Raw genomic sequence first — 15,038 nt, 5'->3', positions numbered from 1 at the left:
TAAGAAAGTGTGAGAGATGATCGAATAGCGAGGGGTACATTATTATGTTACGAGGCAAAGACAACAACAATGTGATGATGGAGCATTTAGCCATTACTTGAATGTTTGACAGTTAAGATGGGCGATGTTAACAGAGAGTAATTGGTCAGAATAAAACTAGGAACATTGTAATTACATGGCACTTTGAGCTCCACGAATAAGATCAGAAAGAAGCATGTATTATCATGTGCATGATTTTTGGTACCAGCATCTGAAATGAAGTGAGATCATCTACAATGTGATGCCAGTGACAATTTGCCATTTGTTCTGAAAACACTACATTGATTCTCACACTTGATCGGTGTGGGCGAAGATGTGCAGGGGTGAGATTTCCCCCTTTATGCATGTGTCATACATGTAATGAACATTGTGTACACATTATTTGAACTTTTCACATTTCTGTGCTCAATCACTGTGAAAATGCAAATACAAAGTCAACATATCATTACAGTCAGAACAGGTGAGTCACTTCCTCTTTCCCCCTCATAACCAAAATAAATGCATGACCTACTGACCTCCAAAGAAGACAACAAATCATGCACCCAAACAAATATCTTCTCTTTCTGCTCCTTTGTACAAGTCACCTTGTCACACGTGATCCTCAGGAACATTTCATGCATTTGCTGAGTTGACGATCGGGCTTTGACCCCTCCACTCCTTTTTGTCAGTGCCCTGGTAATATAAGATTGTTTTATTGCTGTATCATTCTATTGCTGTATGACCTTACTGATGTACTTCGGACTAATTGTGACAGAGTTAACGGCTTGACCTGTGAGTATTATTATAAATCAAGTCAAGTTGCACAGCAGTCTTATCCCTTGTCACCATGTTGGTTTGTCACTCAAGCTTCATGAAAACATTGTCGCCTGTAAGAGTGGGCGAGCCAGCTGAACAGCTCTAGAAACTGGCTCTGCCTGCAGCTCCAGTCTCTTTGTCTCGCTGTCTGTCTGTCTCTCTCTCCCACACACACACACACACACACACGCACACACACACACACACACACACACACACACACACACACACACACACACACACACACACACACACACACACACACACACACACACACAAACTTCTCCATCAAAACAGGATTCATTCCATAGAATTGTGCATCTGATAAGAAGATTTCTCAGTTCACCAGAAAGTGTCGTCCACTTCTTTTCTAATCAGATATTTAAAATGTACAAAGAGCATTCAAAACAAATGGTTAATATTTGACCACGACGAGGAAGACGTTCTCAAAAGCATTTCCTTACAGGAACAGCCTGCTGAGATTGTATCATCATTGTAACATAAGTTTGAACTCTCTGCACTTTTATTCTCAATAAAGCAAATAGCAAAGGACACACGGACACACAGAGTTGCTAATTGTCAGGAATCTTGTTTTGATTATAAACGTGTTTCACGAGTGTCTCAGAAATTATCAGCAGCAATAGGTAAACAGGAAGTACCAAGTCTACTTGACCCGAAAAGCTTTTCTACTCCATCAGGATTTCAGCTGACTGATGGGGAATAACTAAAACCTATGGTAGCCAAAATCATAATGAAGTGATTACAGTTTTTCTCGATTGCTAAGACACAATTCCTGGAACAACTCACCATTTTTTCAAATCTTCACACACAATTTTAAAAACTCACACCCAACAGTCCAACCATCTAACTTCTGGGTCCCAATCAGTCTTTACTCTCAATACACACAAGCTGTCAAAACACAGACTACATTAGTGTTTGTTACACACAGGAGGGATGAATTCAACACACTGCCACCAAAATGTCAATGATAGGGTTTATTCACAGCACTTCCAGATTGAGTACATATACAGGTTCATTAGCATCGGCATCAATATGATCTCGTCTCAGGTCAGGGTCAGGCTATAGTATTTTATCAACGTCAGAAATTACTTGTCTTTGCTGTCCTCTGCCTCTCCGTCTTCCTCTCCCTTGTCTCTCAACCTTTGCATGGTTGGGATCCATTGTTCCAAAGGACATGAACTTGCCTCTAAGCTCTATTTATTGACCCCCAATTCTGATTGGTGTGTTAACAATTTTCAGGCTGAGTGTGTTCACCTTGAGAAGGGTGTGGTCTCTGAGTTCATGTTATGATCACTTGGGTTCATTATATTGAGAGCATGTATTTGCTGAATGAACACGTAGTGCAATGAATGATTTATTTGGTCACTTTTGTCTAAGGTTCTGCAGAAAGTGTTTTGAATATTGAGACATGTGTGAACACAGGTGAATTGTGTTTTTGGTTATGGGAAATGTTTGTGTGCTTCTGGGAAAGACAAAAAGGTTTGGGTGTTTGTACTACAGGAACCAGGTTTTGTGTTTTAGCGATCGAGAAAAACTGTCAAACAGACAAACATTTTACAAGACGTGAAGATTTAGTTGTGATTGACTTTACTTTGTAATTCCCACAGATCACTGCTATTGATAAAACTATGTTAAGTATTTTTTTTGAGTTGTTGAATGAGTTCAATCAGATAAATTAGCCACCACTTTGATTTATAAAATGTAAACACAGCTCTTGATGCTTTGAAGCTCAACAAAAACTGTTGCAAAAGGCTGCTCTCTCCTGGTGGCAGCTTGTCACAACAAGACCTGCTCCATCTTTTCAATCACATGTAAATATGGATTTAAGATGTTCATATGAAATTCATCAGTATCACTCACTCACAGTTCATTAGACGGGTCGTAGAGAAAATGGGTTTATTTGTAATACAGCAGGATTTAGTTTGTTGTCTTACATCACATAGATGTCTCCTTGCATTCAGCATTAAAACATAGTCTTCACCGTTTATTAATCTACTTGTGTAACTATAACGGTACAGAGTGAATCAAGTTTTTTTCTTTTTTGTTCGCACTGATTATCATTGTTTCACAGACGGTCTACATCAATGTTTCTTTACACCCCCCCCAAAAAACAAAGAAATCTACCACCAAATATGAATCACGAAAATAATTCAAAATTTGCCGAAACATTTTAAACTGTGGCGCAAAAGCATAGAGAAATAAAGCTGTAAATCATTCAGCACAGATAACTATACATGACTCAAAATCACAACAAACAAGCTGAGAAGAAATCAATGAAACGTTATCACTAAATATAAGGCCACAAAACCAAAATGATCAAACTCATGATTACAATATATGCTGAATATGAACAATGCACTCATAACTTGGTGGAGAGGAGTCAGAATATGTTGTACTGTCACTGGTATATGAGTAGTCGTACCCACGTATGGCACACAATAAGTTGCTTTAGTAACAGAAGTCTGTGAAAAAGTCAGCTGGTATCAGTGGTGACGCAGTAACTCGTCTGCTGTTCAGAAGTGAGTCAAGGATGTGCTGATGAGTGAATTGTTCAGCTTACCCTGCTTTCATTCACATACGTTAACAGAAATAAAGGAATATGCATGTCAAATAAATAGTACAGTCATTTTATAGCTTCATCAACAATATTCACATTCAGTAACATAAAGTTATCTCCCTTCCCTAATATGCAAGTCTGAGTAAAAAACAAACACCCAAAGCTAGAGTGACCTGATGCAGTTTGAGTACTCATATAAACCCAAATGAAGGCAGACAAGCAACAGCTGTGCAGGTCATAATTGTTGTGTTCTGTATTTCACATTAAAAAGACCATAAAGCTGACTATACTGGACCGTGCACACGTTGACATCTAAATGCAGAAATTGGTGGTTTGGTTTCTGCATCCAACTGTAAACAGCAGCAGAACACGATGAGGGCAGTTAGAGAAAATCCACAAACAACGGCAACGTGCATGCAGCTCCGAGGATGGAAAGGTATGCAACGATGCCAGCAAGATCAACCAGGATGCATGCAGCTCAGACGGTCAACAACGTGTTGTATGTTTTAAAATATTTTAAAAGAGCGGCTTCAATGCTTGTGGTTGCCAAGCAGGGGGGTAAAAACACGCCACATATATCAAAAGATTTTCCAATTGAGGCAGTACAGGGACGTGTGACTCCAGTCCGGTTGTCTTTTTCGTGATTATTACTGACTCGGCCGCTTGCACAAACGCATACAGTTTGTGGGCACGCTCACACACTTTATCTGAGTATCAAAGTGCCTCAGCTTTGCTCACACATTAAAATCGGTCAGCTGTGATTGTTCCCACACATGGCTCTGTTTGGCGAAAAAAAACAACAGGAAGTGTAACTGACACAGATGAGTTCTTTGTTGGAAGGACTGACAGTTGAAAGACATACATCAACAAACTGACTCAATGCTGACTCAGTGGAGTCACACACGACGTGGTACAGCACCAGAGACGAACATACAGTACATTGCACCTATGGACAAGAGGTGGACACAAGGGTCTGCTGCGATTGCTTACGGTTAGTGTGCATTTGTGTGCGTGTGTGTGTGTGTGAAGAGTTATAAATGAAGTATATGAGAATCTGCTTTTAAGGGAATTGCAACAGACTGAAAATGAAAGCCTCAAATCTTTCCCAAACCCAGAATCTTGCTTTTCACCTATTGATCAAAATCTCGGTACCTCACTCCCACCCTTATTCCCGAAACAAGTAAAAGGTTGGACGGGTTTGGCAGCTGGTTTCAGATTTCTTCTCACTTCTTGTTCTTGAGTTGATTGGCCAGCCAATCTAGACCCTCATAGAGGCCGTCGCCACTGGTGGCGCAGGTGGCCTGGATGTACCAGTTACGGTGACGCAGAGAGTGTAAGCCCAACTTGTCTGTTAACTCGGCAGCATTCATGGCGTTCGGTAAGTCCTGTCAAAACAAGGGATCAGAGAAATATCGTTGTTTATTGTTTGTGTTGAAATATGCATGCATTTACTATGAATGGATGTGCGAAGTAAATTAATTGATTATTCTATTGACACCAATCATTTAGATATTTATTTTAAGAAATTTTGTCGATTAGATTTACTGCTTTTATTTGTGATAAAATAGCAAAATAACAAAACGAACTGTTTGTAGTCATCACCTTGAGCTCTGTGAAATTGCAGAGGGCATTCACTATTTTCTAAGATTTTGTAGACCATAACTTAATCAATGAATCCAAAACTAATCGGTAAATTGATTAAAAATGACATGCTCATCTGCAGACTTAGAAATGTGCCTGCAGTGATACAATAGAAAATGGAAAGCCAAACTTTAAAGTAATAGTTTTATATTTTTGGAACTACATTTATTGGCTTTCTCGATGAGAGTTTGATGATACAATTGATCCCCCTCTCATGTCTGTATGGTGAATATGAAGCTACAGCCTGCAGGCTTAACTAGTCTGGCTTTGTTCAAAATCTGCCAACCAGCACCACTAAAGCTCACTAAATTAACATCTTGTATCGTATTAGTTTAATATGTAAAACAACTTCCAGAGCATTTTTAAGCCAGAGTTTATCATCACTCACCTATAGTATTTCTAAAGTTAATATTGTCTTGAAATTTAGATCACAAATAATCAGCTTGAGGTAGATTTGTATCCCAAAGATACTAAGAGGTGGGTTTGTGTGGATTAATGCTCCACGACAACCCTGTTGCGTATTAAATATGTACCGTGTATAATACATGCAGAGCAGTTGTGGTTTCTTGCCTGTTTGTTGGCAAACACAAGCAGGACCGCGTCTCTCAGTTCGTCCTCAGCCAGCATCCTCATCAGCTCCTCTCGGGCTTCATTCACACGTTCCCTGTCGTTACTGTCCACCACAAAGATTAGACCTGAAACCAACGAGGGGAAACAACTAAATACATTATTTTCGAGAGAAAATAGGAAATTTGACAGAGTTACCCTTCGATTAGTTCTTCTCACCCTGTGTGTTTTGAAAGTAGTGTCTCCACAGGGGGCGAATCTTGTCCTGCCCACCCACATCCCACACAGTGAAGCTGATGTTCTTGTACTCCACCGTCTCCACGTTAAACCCTGAAAATAAGCAGGGTGACAAAATATGTCAAGCAAACATGGTGGTCCACTCAATAGTGTGCATGGCAATATGTTATTTTGACTATGGAACTACCAATCGTTGGGATGGTTGTGACTATTTCCCCCAGTTTGAGCTTGTAGAGGATGGTTGTTTTTCCAGCAGCATCAAGCCCCACCATCAAGATCCTCATCTCCTTCTTTCCTATGAGGCTCTTTAGCAAACTCCCGAAAATATTCCCCATGATTCAGATGAAGTTCTTCAATTTCAGTGTGTGGCTACAATTGTGATTACAGATGCCTTTCTGCAAAGTTAGACTTGTCCAGCAGGGATAGATTATGAAGGAGGGCTGAAAGGGAATAGAAGAAACAACAATTTAGTGATACCTTTATGTGCGTTGCTAAATTGCAAGAAACAAGTAATCCAATGAAGAATGCTGTACTAAATCCCACACATGTTGGACTGAAGAGAGGATAATTAATAAGTTAACCTGTCTGTAACGCCATGGTTGAATTACTATCAAGGGAATGCTCCAGCTCACCTTTCCCTTTTTTTTGAAACAGACTGCACCACTATGCCAGAAACTCCCACTTCTACATGCGCCCAGAGCCCCCACCCCTAGCTATGCAAATTGCTCACAGTCATGATCACAGAGCAGGCAAAGGAGATGCATGTCAGTGCCATAACTCCAGGCTACAGCACAATCTGCTCAGACCCTTTTCGCAGATTTTTTTCCCCCATCTCCTTCAAATATTACCCTACAACAACGCCAAGCCCTCAGAGCACATGCAAAATGTCCTACATTACAAGGCCTGTTTTGAACACATTTAGTCTCAACTGCAACCCCAAAGCCACCTGGACTAAAACAGGTTGAGTTGTCCATTTTGAATATTAATAAGAGGCCAAACATATTTTGCAGATATAGTTGTCAACAGAACATAAAAGGTCCACTGATGTCCAAATGAACAGACTGAAAATAGTAGATAAAATACATATATGGTCGTAAGGCTAGCTGTCCATGGTGCTGAAGAGGATGAAGAGGATCACCACATGTTTTCACAGCCTGAAGCTCACAGATGGTTTACAGGTTTAAATATGAGCTGTTAAGCGGTGGGAGCAGGGCCACAACATGCCGGCCGCCTGATCACGTTAACTCAAGTCACGTTAACCTCTAGCCGTGGTTGCTACGGTAACATTAGGTAACGTAACGGCTGTACGACCGTTATTGGCCGTTAACGTGACATCGGCCCCGCACATCTCTACGTTTAGCCTAAGATTACCTCTCAATTTCAACTAACGTTACCATACTTGATGGTTTATTCGATATCCAGTATGATGTAAATGACTTTATCGGTCTAATTTAGCTTTAATCGCCGTGTCGACGAGACACCGCGGTGGCTATCGTATATCCTCCCGTCCCGATCCACCCCATCCATCCATCCGCTCATCCCCTCAGCGGGCATCCTGCTGCCAGCGAGGCTAAACAACCGGCACAAGTCGGCCATCAAACATATTATTTAATCGCCCCCTGCGACCTGCGTGTATATGATCAGGTTGGCCGAGGTGCCAGTATCCCCACTTACCTTTGCCGAGTAGTCCTCTACTAAACGTCTCACTGGATTTTCCCTTGCGGGGACAACTCAGCAGTAAACGCGATCTCGCGAGACTTCAGGCAAAAACCGAAAACGTAATGTTGTTGACAATCGTTTTGAGAGGACTGACAACAGGCAGGCTTGTGAGTTATTTATTGATTTTAGACTATGTGGCACATTTCTATCCGTTGTTAGAACATTCTCAGCACAGCCCTGATTTGTTTTTGAAGATATATACTGTTACAGTAGCTGAGCTCTGCAGAGGAAACTTTAAGATAGTTTTACTTTAAAGCCCTGCACACCCATGGTCTACCAGCACAAATTATTTCAAGCATTTTAGGTCAGACGCTCTGGGGTGTCCCTCTTTGCATAGTCCGGCCTTGGGAACAACAGATAAATGCTAGACATATAGGTTAAGCTTAACCATTAAAGTTCCCATGCCAGTCAATTTAGTTCTTCAAATAAGAAAAACAGAAACTTTATTAATCCTCTTGGGGAAATTCTTCTTTGCATTTGCCCCATACCTGGTTAAGGAGTGGGGGGCTGCCTTAAGAGGCGCCCGGGGTTAAGTGTCTTGCTCAGGGACACTTTGACTTCTGAAATATAAAGGGACTGGTGATCAAGCCGGGTACCTTGTGGTTACGGGACGGCCACTCATCCCCCTGAGCTACAGCTGCCCCAAATGTGCTCAATGATCAAGTTTTCATAGTAAAAAAGGTAAAGATTAATATTACAATGTTTTATTTTATTTTTTATTCAAGGTTTATTTATCCATTATTACCATATTATATATATTTTTGTATTTCAGTGCTACACAGGTTTTTAATTTTGTTGATCATAGTGATTTACAGGGAATCTGTATTTCCAGTCATTTCAGCCATTTAAGTTATGTTGACCGCACATTTACAAGGCGTTTGACATAATGCAAGATACAAGGTTGCTCACCATGAATAAACAGCACAGTGATGAGGCTGCAAGCAGCATGGAATCACACCACATTTATCAATGAGCAGCCTCAGTTTGTTTTAATTAGTGCCATCTAACAGAGTTTATTACCAAACTGATTTATTTGCATCAACAACCAGCCTTTGTTTAATGCATGAGCATGTGGCAAATACTACAATCTGATCCGGTGATACTTCCACATGGCTTGCTGGCAAACAGAGGACCTGAGCCAGTTAGTGGTTCAAATGGTAGTATTACAGGTCATTGTTTCAACTAAAGGCAAGGGGGAGTGAGAGAACAACTCTGGTTGATCTTGTGTTTCTTAAGGGTTGGAAGTCATCTCATTTGGAAAAAGGTGATGTAATCCTGCCATGCACCAATCAGAGTTTAGCAACATTTGAAAGCAGTGGGGCTGTTTGCGTTTGCTGACCATGTCATTTAAAAGCTGGAAAAAAGCATACCCACACACAGATTACGTTTTCAGTGTTAAAGTCTTAATAAGTGGTAAATAATAATATGTTAAATATGTAGTAAGCAAATAATAATGTGTTTTATTTAGCCATAGATGTAAAACATTTTTAAACATTTTAAAAAAAAATGTTGTCTCGGCTTTAGTAAATATCGTCATCACTTATTTCGCATAAGGCTGACACTGCCCGCTTCCTATCATCTTCACATGTCTGCAGTCCGGTCCAGAGGGCTAGTGGCGGACCAGCAGCAACGTGGCGGCTGTGCAGCAGAGATCACCGGAGACGTGTGCTGACTGACAGTCCTCCCGCATGGAGCAGCAGCGCCGGCTCGCTGCTGCGCAGCACCACCCCCTCCTCTCTTCTCCTTGCCCCGCTTCCGCTTCTCACCCCCCGGCAGCCTGATGGGATGCTGGCGGAATGTTTTGAGGCGGGCTCTGCAGGGACACCCAGGTGTTGGGACAACGTCCACGGGCCGCGAGTCCTTATCGCCACAGCCTTATAACACATCAGCATTAATCGTCGCTGAGCCATTTTGGACACACAAGCACTCGCGCGCAGCTCTCTTCCGAGTGCAGAAGAAGACACGGAAGTTGTTGGATGGCCGCTGTTTTTCAGAAGTTTACGATGAACAGCTGCGTTTTCCTGCTGCTGCTCGCAGCTTTCACCTGTGGACTCGCACAAGGAGAAGACGGGGAAGCCGAGGAGCTGCAGGTGGAGACCCTGGTGAGTGGGATGTGTGTTACACAGACGTGGGCCTACTGCAGTAACATAGCAGATCTTAACACAAGAACCAAACACATGCAGCAGCGTTAACAGTTAACTCTTCTGACCCAAGGTGAAACCCGAAACTTGCGCTGTACTTTCCACGATGGGAGACACCCTGCAAATCCACTACACGGTAAGTCAGAGACACATTTGTTGATACCAATAAAACGATCTAGTCCGCCGCTACATTTTGTAAAAATGTGTATAAACCGGCCCCGCTGCTGACAAAAGCAGTTGTTGTCTATGTGGCACCATGTGGACTCGTACCGCTATGTTGTGCATTGAGGAACAACACAGATCTGCGGTCAGCAGCTGTTAGAAAAGTCTATTTTATTTAACATATGATGGATTGTGGTGTATTTTCCCCAAGGTTGTTTTATTTCGCTCTTTCTCGGTGTCTTTATCGCGCCTCTGTGATGGGGCGGTGCAACACGTCAGCAGTAAACTCAAACCACTTCATCCATGCAATGCAGAGTAGCCCACTGGAGGCTGGTGTTTTTCAGTCCACACGCATGTGGATCATCAGGAACTCAAAGAAACTCACAGTTTTATATTAATTTAAGCTGCGTGGGACAGCAACAACATGTTTTAATGTTAGTGTAGTTAACTGTTGTTAGCCAATGTGTTGTTCAACTACGTGGTTTTAAATGGGATATTTACAGAAAACTAAATAAAGAAAAACAATGCTCTATCATAATTATAATGGCAATACATGGAAGGAAAACACTGGGCTGATACACAGCATACAGTATGAACACATGAACACAAATAGTGACCGTATGCCATAGGTTTTGATCATTAACATTGAAAACAACTCTATCTTAAATATGCATAGGCTATTAAATTGTTTACATGTTGTACATGGTATTATAAATTCAATATTACAATTACAATATAACTATTATAACACAATATAATACAATTACAAAAATTTTCACATTGAATATATCCTTGATAAAAAATGTGAGTAGGGAAAAGGTGAACTGATAAAAGCATGTGCCTTGGTGTTTTATGAGAATTGGCCTAAACTGTTTAAGATTTTTAACATGTTGGATAATTGATTGACCTCCAATGCCACAAATATAGCATCAAGCAATAGCCCAATTCAGCTGATAATAATACTTTTATTATCATGATAATACTTTCCTATTGATATTTAACTTCTAATTTAATGCTTTAATAACACAGAAGAGGGGAACTACGCTAATTGAAAGATTGTCTGACAGAAATGATCAGATAACTGAATGTTTTGAGCTTCAAACAACAGCTATAAACTGGAGTTTTGAGTATATCTGACAGGACTACAGTGTAATATCGCTCACAGTAGCTATTGAGGTACAGTGTGTTGTCTGTGACAGGTGTTTAATTTGTCAAGATCTAGACTATTTATATATACAAATATATTAAAATAATATATTTAAAATACAGAAATAGTTGTACATTTTGTTATAGTCCTTAATTTGTCCTTCTCATTAAAAAAAACATTTTTGAAAATATTTTTATTTGCTTACGTGCCAAGTGTTAGATAAGAAGATAAATCCCACTTTTATATCTGTATTTCAAATATGTAGCTGGATCCAGCAGCCAGTTAGCTTAGCTTAGCACAAAGACTGGAAACAGGAAAAAGCTCCGTTCTGTCTACTAAATCTGCCGGACAGCAACTCTCACTAGTTGATACATTAAATTTTGTTTCAGCAGGTGGATTATGTAAAGTTCAGACAGAGTTTAAAAATGTTTACAGTCTTTGTGCTAAGCTAAGCTAACCAGCTCAAGACAGTAGCTTTATGCAGACATAAAAATTCTAACAATGTTTTTTCCTTTATTTTGACAAGAAAGTAAATATACCAACATGTCTCACTATTCCTTAGATACAAACTGTAAGTATATTATGTATTGATTTGATCAAACATGTTAGGTTGTCCAAAGTATTATTTACTGGTTGAGTCAAATCCCTCAAACTAACTCAAATATTAATACATTTAAACCAGTCAAGCAAAACAATCTCTCTCAGTATCCTTTTATGTCACCATCTCATGCCTCACATTGTATGTTTCACTGACCAGGGTAAACTGATGGACGGAAAGGTGATCGACTCGTCACTATCCATGGATCCTCTTGTGGTCGAGCTGGGAAAGAGGACGGTTATTCCCGGTAAATGAACAGTAAATCCTTTTGTGTTGCTCAATCAGTGACATTTTGATTTGCTTAAAACTGATGGATAACTGCAGGCAGTTGTGTGCCGGCCGAGGAATGTGCTGATTAACTTTCTCTGTGTGATGTTCTTATCAGGTCTGGAACAAAGCTTGGTTGGTGTGTGTTTAGGGTAAGTGAAAAGTAATAGTCCACTGGGAAGAAAGAGCGTAACAATAGATTGTCTTTTCAATAGCTGCATGCTGTCATGAACCAATTCAATAACTATTGTCTTGTAGTGTAATTTGAGTAATGCTTCCTAAAGAAATGTGTGTTTTGTATTTCTATCATTCAGCCAAAAAATCAAAGCCATTATCCCACCTCACCTTGCATATGGGAAAAAAGGTTACCCTCCTACGATTCCAGGTACTGAACTAAATCTAATACAGAAATCTAATTGGTGTTGAATGCAATGGACTTTGTTACAATAGTGCAGTATTTGTTTGCAGAAAGTCTCAATTCTGTACATACCAAAGATTAGTGTTTGTACTTCACGGTGCAAATCTACACACCTATGATCATATACTTTTGCACAATATCACTAAACATTTCTTTAAGCATACGATTGCTGTTGTTCTGAAGTTTTCTTGATGTAAACAAATCTCATATAAAGACTTGGGCTGGGCAAGTTAACTCGTTAATAACGCGTTAACTTTTCAATAAATTAACGGCATTAATTATTTGATCATGCGTTAACTGCATTTTATTTATTTTTTGCATTGGGAGGGGCTTGTCAATTTAAAGCTCTGCCAGACGGCGTAGTTCAGACCTGGGCGTCTTATGGCTCTCCCAGTCCGGCCCGTATGGGGTCAATCAAAAATAAAAATAAATTAAGATGCACACAACTACAATACATGGGCACTGCTTTTTCTTTGAAGGAGATTTATGTATGTGTGTGCCTGCGCTTCCGTAGCCTCACCGACAGGCAGTGTTGATATCTTGCCGACTTGAGCCTGACGTGAAAGCACATATTGTTATGTAGTTTCTGTTCTCAACGAGCAACGTTGCTGCTGCGAGCCTGCTCGCCTCACAAAGCGCTCACAGGCGGTCAGTCTACCGGCGGGCTCGCACTGCAGGCTACAATTGCTAGTCTTTAACATACATCTCTAAGGTAAGCAACAAACTGGACATGGACAAAGAAAGGAGTGGTTTGTCCCTCACAGGGACCCTTACTACTTAACCTGTTCAGAAAAAAAAAGGAAACTGATTTATAAACTATGTATGTATGCATGTTAACTTGCTGTTGCTCCAGACTGCTGTTATATTGTTCTGATAACATTACTTTAAAATAAAAGCTTGCAATACACTAGTTTTTACTTTATTATTGAATATGATGATGGTCTGTGTAAAGTTTAGCTTCATTATTTAAAAAAGTCAGTAATTTTATAAAAAATCATGACACTAACAATTTGCAAATTCTTGCTGGAGTAAATTGTGCATATGTTGGGAACTATTTTTAGCTGTGTAATGATATACATACTAGTGAGTATATACAACAGGATGCTGCATGTGCAGTGATTTAAATAAACTACAGTGACTGTGTTTATCATAATTAAGGAACAGGTCACACAGTGTGGAGATTTTAAGTTTGTACATGAAACAAAAGAACAATGTAAAACAATGTTTCTTAGTTTAATTATTTCAATATTTTTAACATTTAATACTGTAATTGTTTCTGTTAAATATAAGTTAGTGACTGAGTTCTCTTTTCTTGATTTTTTTTTGTTTGTATTTCATGTGCTCATTTATTTTATGTACATGATGTACAGTCGATGGGTGAAAAACAGCTGATGTGACTAAACATTGAACATGAACTTGTTTCAGGTGACGCTGCCCTTGAGTTTGAGGTGGAGGTGGTTTCTTTGACACAGCAGACGTCATGGCAGAAAATGGTCAACGACGTGTTCCCCCTTGTGTGTTTGGCTTTGGTGCCCACTCTGCTCGGCTTGGTGGGACTTTACCTCTACAAAAAAGCCAATGCCGAGAAACCAAGCAAAAAGAAGGCCAAAGATAAGAAGAGCAAGAAGAAATGAGAACACAGCATATAATTATTTAAATAAAATTTTTAAATGATATTATTTTTTTCCATATTTATTTATATTAATACATACTTTTAATATGTGTTTTAACACCTGCAATTTGAATCAATGTGTTTATAAAATACAGTACTTAGGTTCACCATGTGTCAATCAAAGTGGGTTGAAACTTCTCGGTACACTTTCCCGTCATTCAACCATTCACACAGCAGGAATGGACGGCATTTCCACATTGAGACCGAAAGAACTGGGAATCCCAAATTTGTTTTTTATTGTGAATGTATTAAATAGCAGCATATGCAGACCTGCTCCTTTGTAATCAGGTAAATGGCCTTATAAAGAAACGTTACTTATTACAAAAAACTTGACATGTTGCTCAGAGATTTTCTTCGGAGAAGTTGGGGGTGCACACTTTAAAATAAACTGAATAAATAAGCTGGATAGTAATTGATTAAAAAATGATGCAATAGGTACTAAAGCTTGACCCACATCTGGATCCACAGTGCGCCAAATAGATCAACTTTATTAAGCTACAGGAAACAACGCACACATAAAGCTCTCATGGGAACTCTGCTGCAACACAATGCTTTTGCCCTGTAGCAAACTGTCAGATAGGTTACTTCCAACATTTTTGAAGGCATACCATTGCATTTGTGCTTTCTTCCACCTTCTGGGCTGCCTTTGATTCCCTTACTATGACAATCTTTGAAGTCTTAAAACCTGATTAGTCAGGTTATCGACAGCAATATCGATAGTGTTTTCGTATTTTTCCTCAAAGTTACAGTAAAGGTTTGTTATTATTGCATTATTATTGTGTGGATGTAGTGTAGCATTTCCACAAAGTTAAAATAACTTTTAACAAGTTATCTAACTTAAGTTTGTAAATGAATGGCCATACCTTGCATTAGAAAAAAATGGCTGCCTCAAAGGTAAGAAAAATACACTCATAGACCACCACAACATTTTTTTTTTTTAACATAATTTGCAATAATTCAACTGCATGTAAATCTCTGGTAACCCATTTGTTCTACTGTAAGCAAACCGTGGATGATAAAAAAAAGAAGATCTGCCATGTCCACTTAAATGTGAAGA

At 39.6% G+C, this 15,038-nt stretch overlaps 2 protein-coding genes across 3 annotated transcripts; one reads left to right on the top strand and one right to left on the bottom strand.

Annotated features, from left to right (window-relative positions):
* Window positions 1-2,737: 2,737 nt before the first annotated feature.
* On the bottom strand, window positions 2,738-7,674 carry LOC137795954 (ADP-ribosylation factor 3-like). The gene is made up of 5 exons (XM_068593555.1): window positions 7,532-7,674; window positions 6,045-6,297; window positions 5,840-5,950; window positions 5,624-5,748; window positions 2,738-4,797 (listed from the first exon to the last, which is right to left on the bottom strand). Exons 2-5 carry the CDS (start codon window positions 6,190-6,192, stop codon window positions 4,636-4,638), a joined length of 546 nt encoding a protein of 181 aa, XP_068449656.1. The 5' UTR covers window positions 6,193-6,297; window positions 7,532-7,674; the 3' UTR covers window positions 2,738-4,635.
* Window positions 7,208-14,274, top strand: fkbp11 (FKBP prolyl isomerase 11). Of its 2 annotated transcripts, none has more exons than XM_068593553.1 (7): window positions 7,208-7,683; window positions 9,172-9,678; window positions 9,791-9,853; window positions 11,784-11,871; window positions 12,010-12,043; window positions 12,206-12,276; window positions 13,735-14,274. In XM_068593553.1, the coding sequence occupies exons 2-7, from the start codon at window positions 9,553-9,555 to the stop codon at window positions 13,941-13,943; spliced, it is 591 nt and encodes a 196-aa protein (XP_068449654.1). In that variant the 5' UTR covers window positions 7,208-7,683; window positions 9,172-9,552; the 3' UTR covers window positions 13,944-14,274. The 2 variants fall into 2 exon arrangements, with proteins under 2 accessions (XP_068449654.1, XP_068449655.1); XM_068593554.1 differs by lacking the exon at window positions 7,208-7,683 and adding an exon at window positions 8,216-8,257.
* Window positions 14,275-15,038: the final 764 nt, after the last annotated feature.

Source organism: Clinocottus analis, unplaced genomic scaffold, assembly GCF_023055335.1.
Source record: "Clinocottus analis isolate CAN_PGR_092001 unplaced genomic scaffold, fCliAna1.0.p SCAF_3, whole genome shotgun sequence".
NCBI lineage: Eukaryota > Metazoa > Chordata > Actinopteri > Perciformes > Cottidae > Clinocottus > Clinocottus analis.
Note: the sequence above shows the minus strand (reverse complement) of the source record. Positions and strands in the feature narration are given on the sequence as shown.

What these genes read in the sequence shown, in the direction of transcription:
- LOC137795954 (XM_068593555.1), bottom strand. Translation starts at nt 6,192, where the DNA reads ATGGGGAATATTTTCGGGAGTTTGCTAAAGAGCCTCATAGGAAAGAAG. An exon ending in CACAACCATCCCAACGATTG is followed by an intron (nt 5,951 to 6,044) that starts GTAGTTCCATAG and finishes GCTTATTTTCAG; the next exon opens with GGTTTAACGTGGAGACGGTG. An exon ending in CTACTTTCAAAACACACAGG is followed by an intron (nt 5,749 to 5,839) that starts GTGAGAAGAACT and finishes CGTTGGTTTCAG; the next exon opens with GTCTAATCTTTGTGGTGGAC.
- fkbp11 (XM_068593553.1), top strand. Translation starts at nt 9,553, where the DNA reads ATGGCCGCTGTTTTTCAGAAGTTTACGATGAACAGCTGCGTTTTCCTG. An exon ending in CCCTGCAAATCCACTACACG is followed by an intron (nt 9,854 to 11,783) that starts GTAAGTCAGAGA and finishes TTCACTGACCAG; the next exon opens with GGTAAACTGATGGACGGAAA. An exon ending in TTGGTTGGTGTGTGTTTAGG is followed by an intron (nt 12,044 to 12,205) that starts GTAAGTGAAAAG and finishes TCTATCATTCAG; the next exon opens with CCAAAAAATCAAAGCCATTA.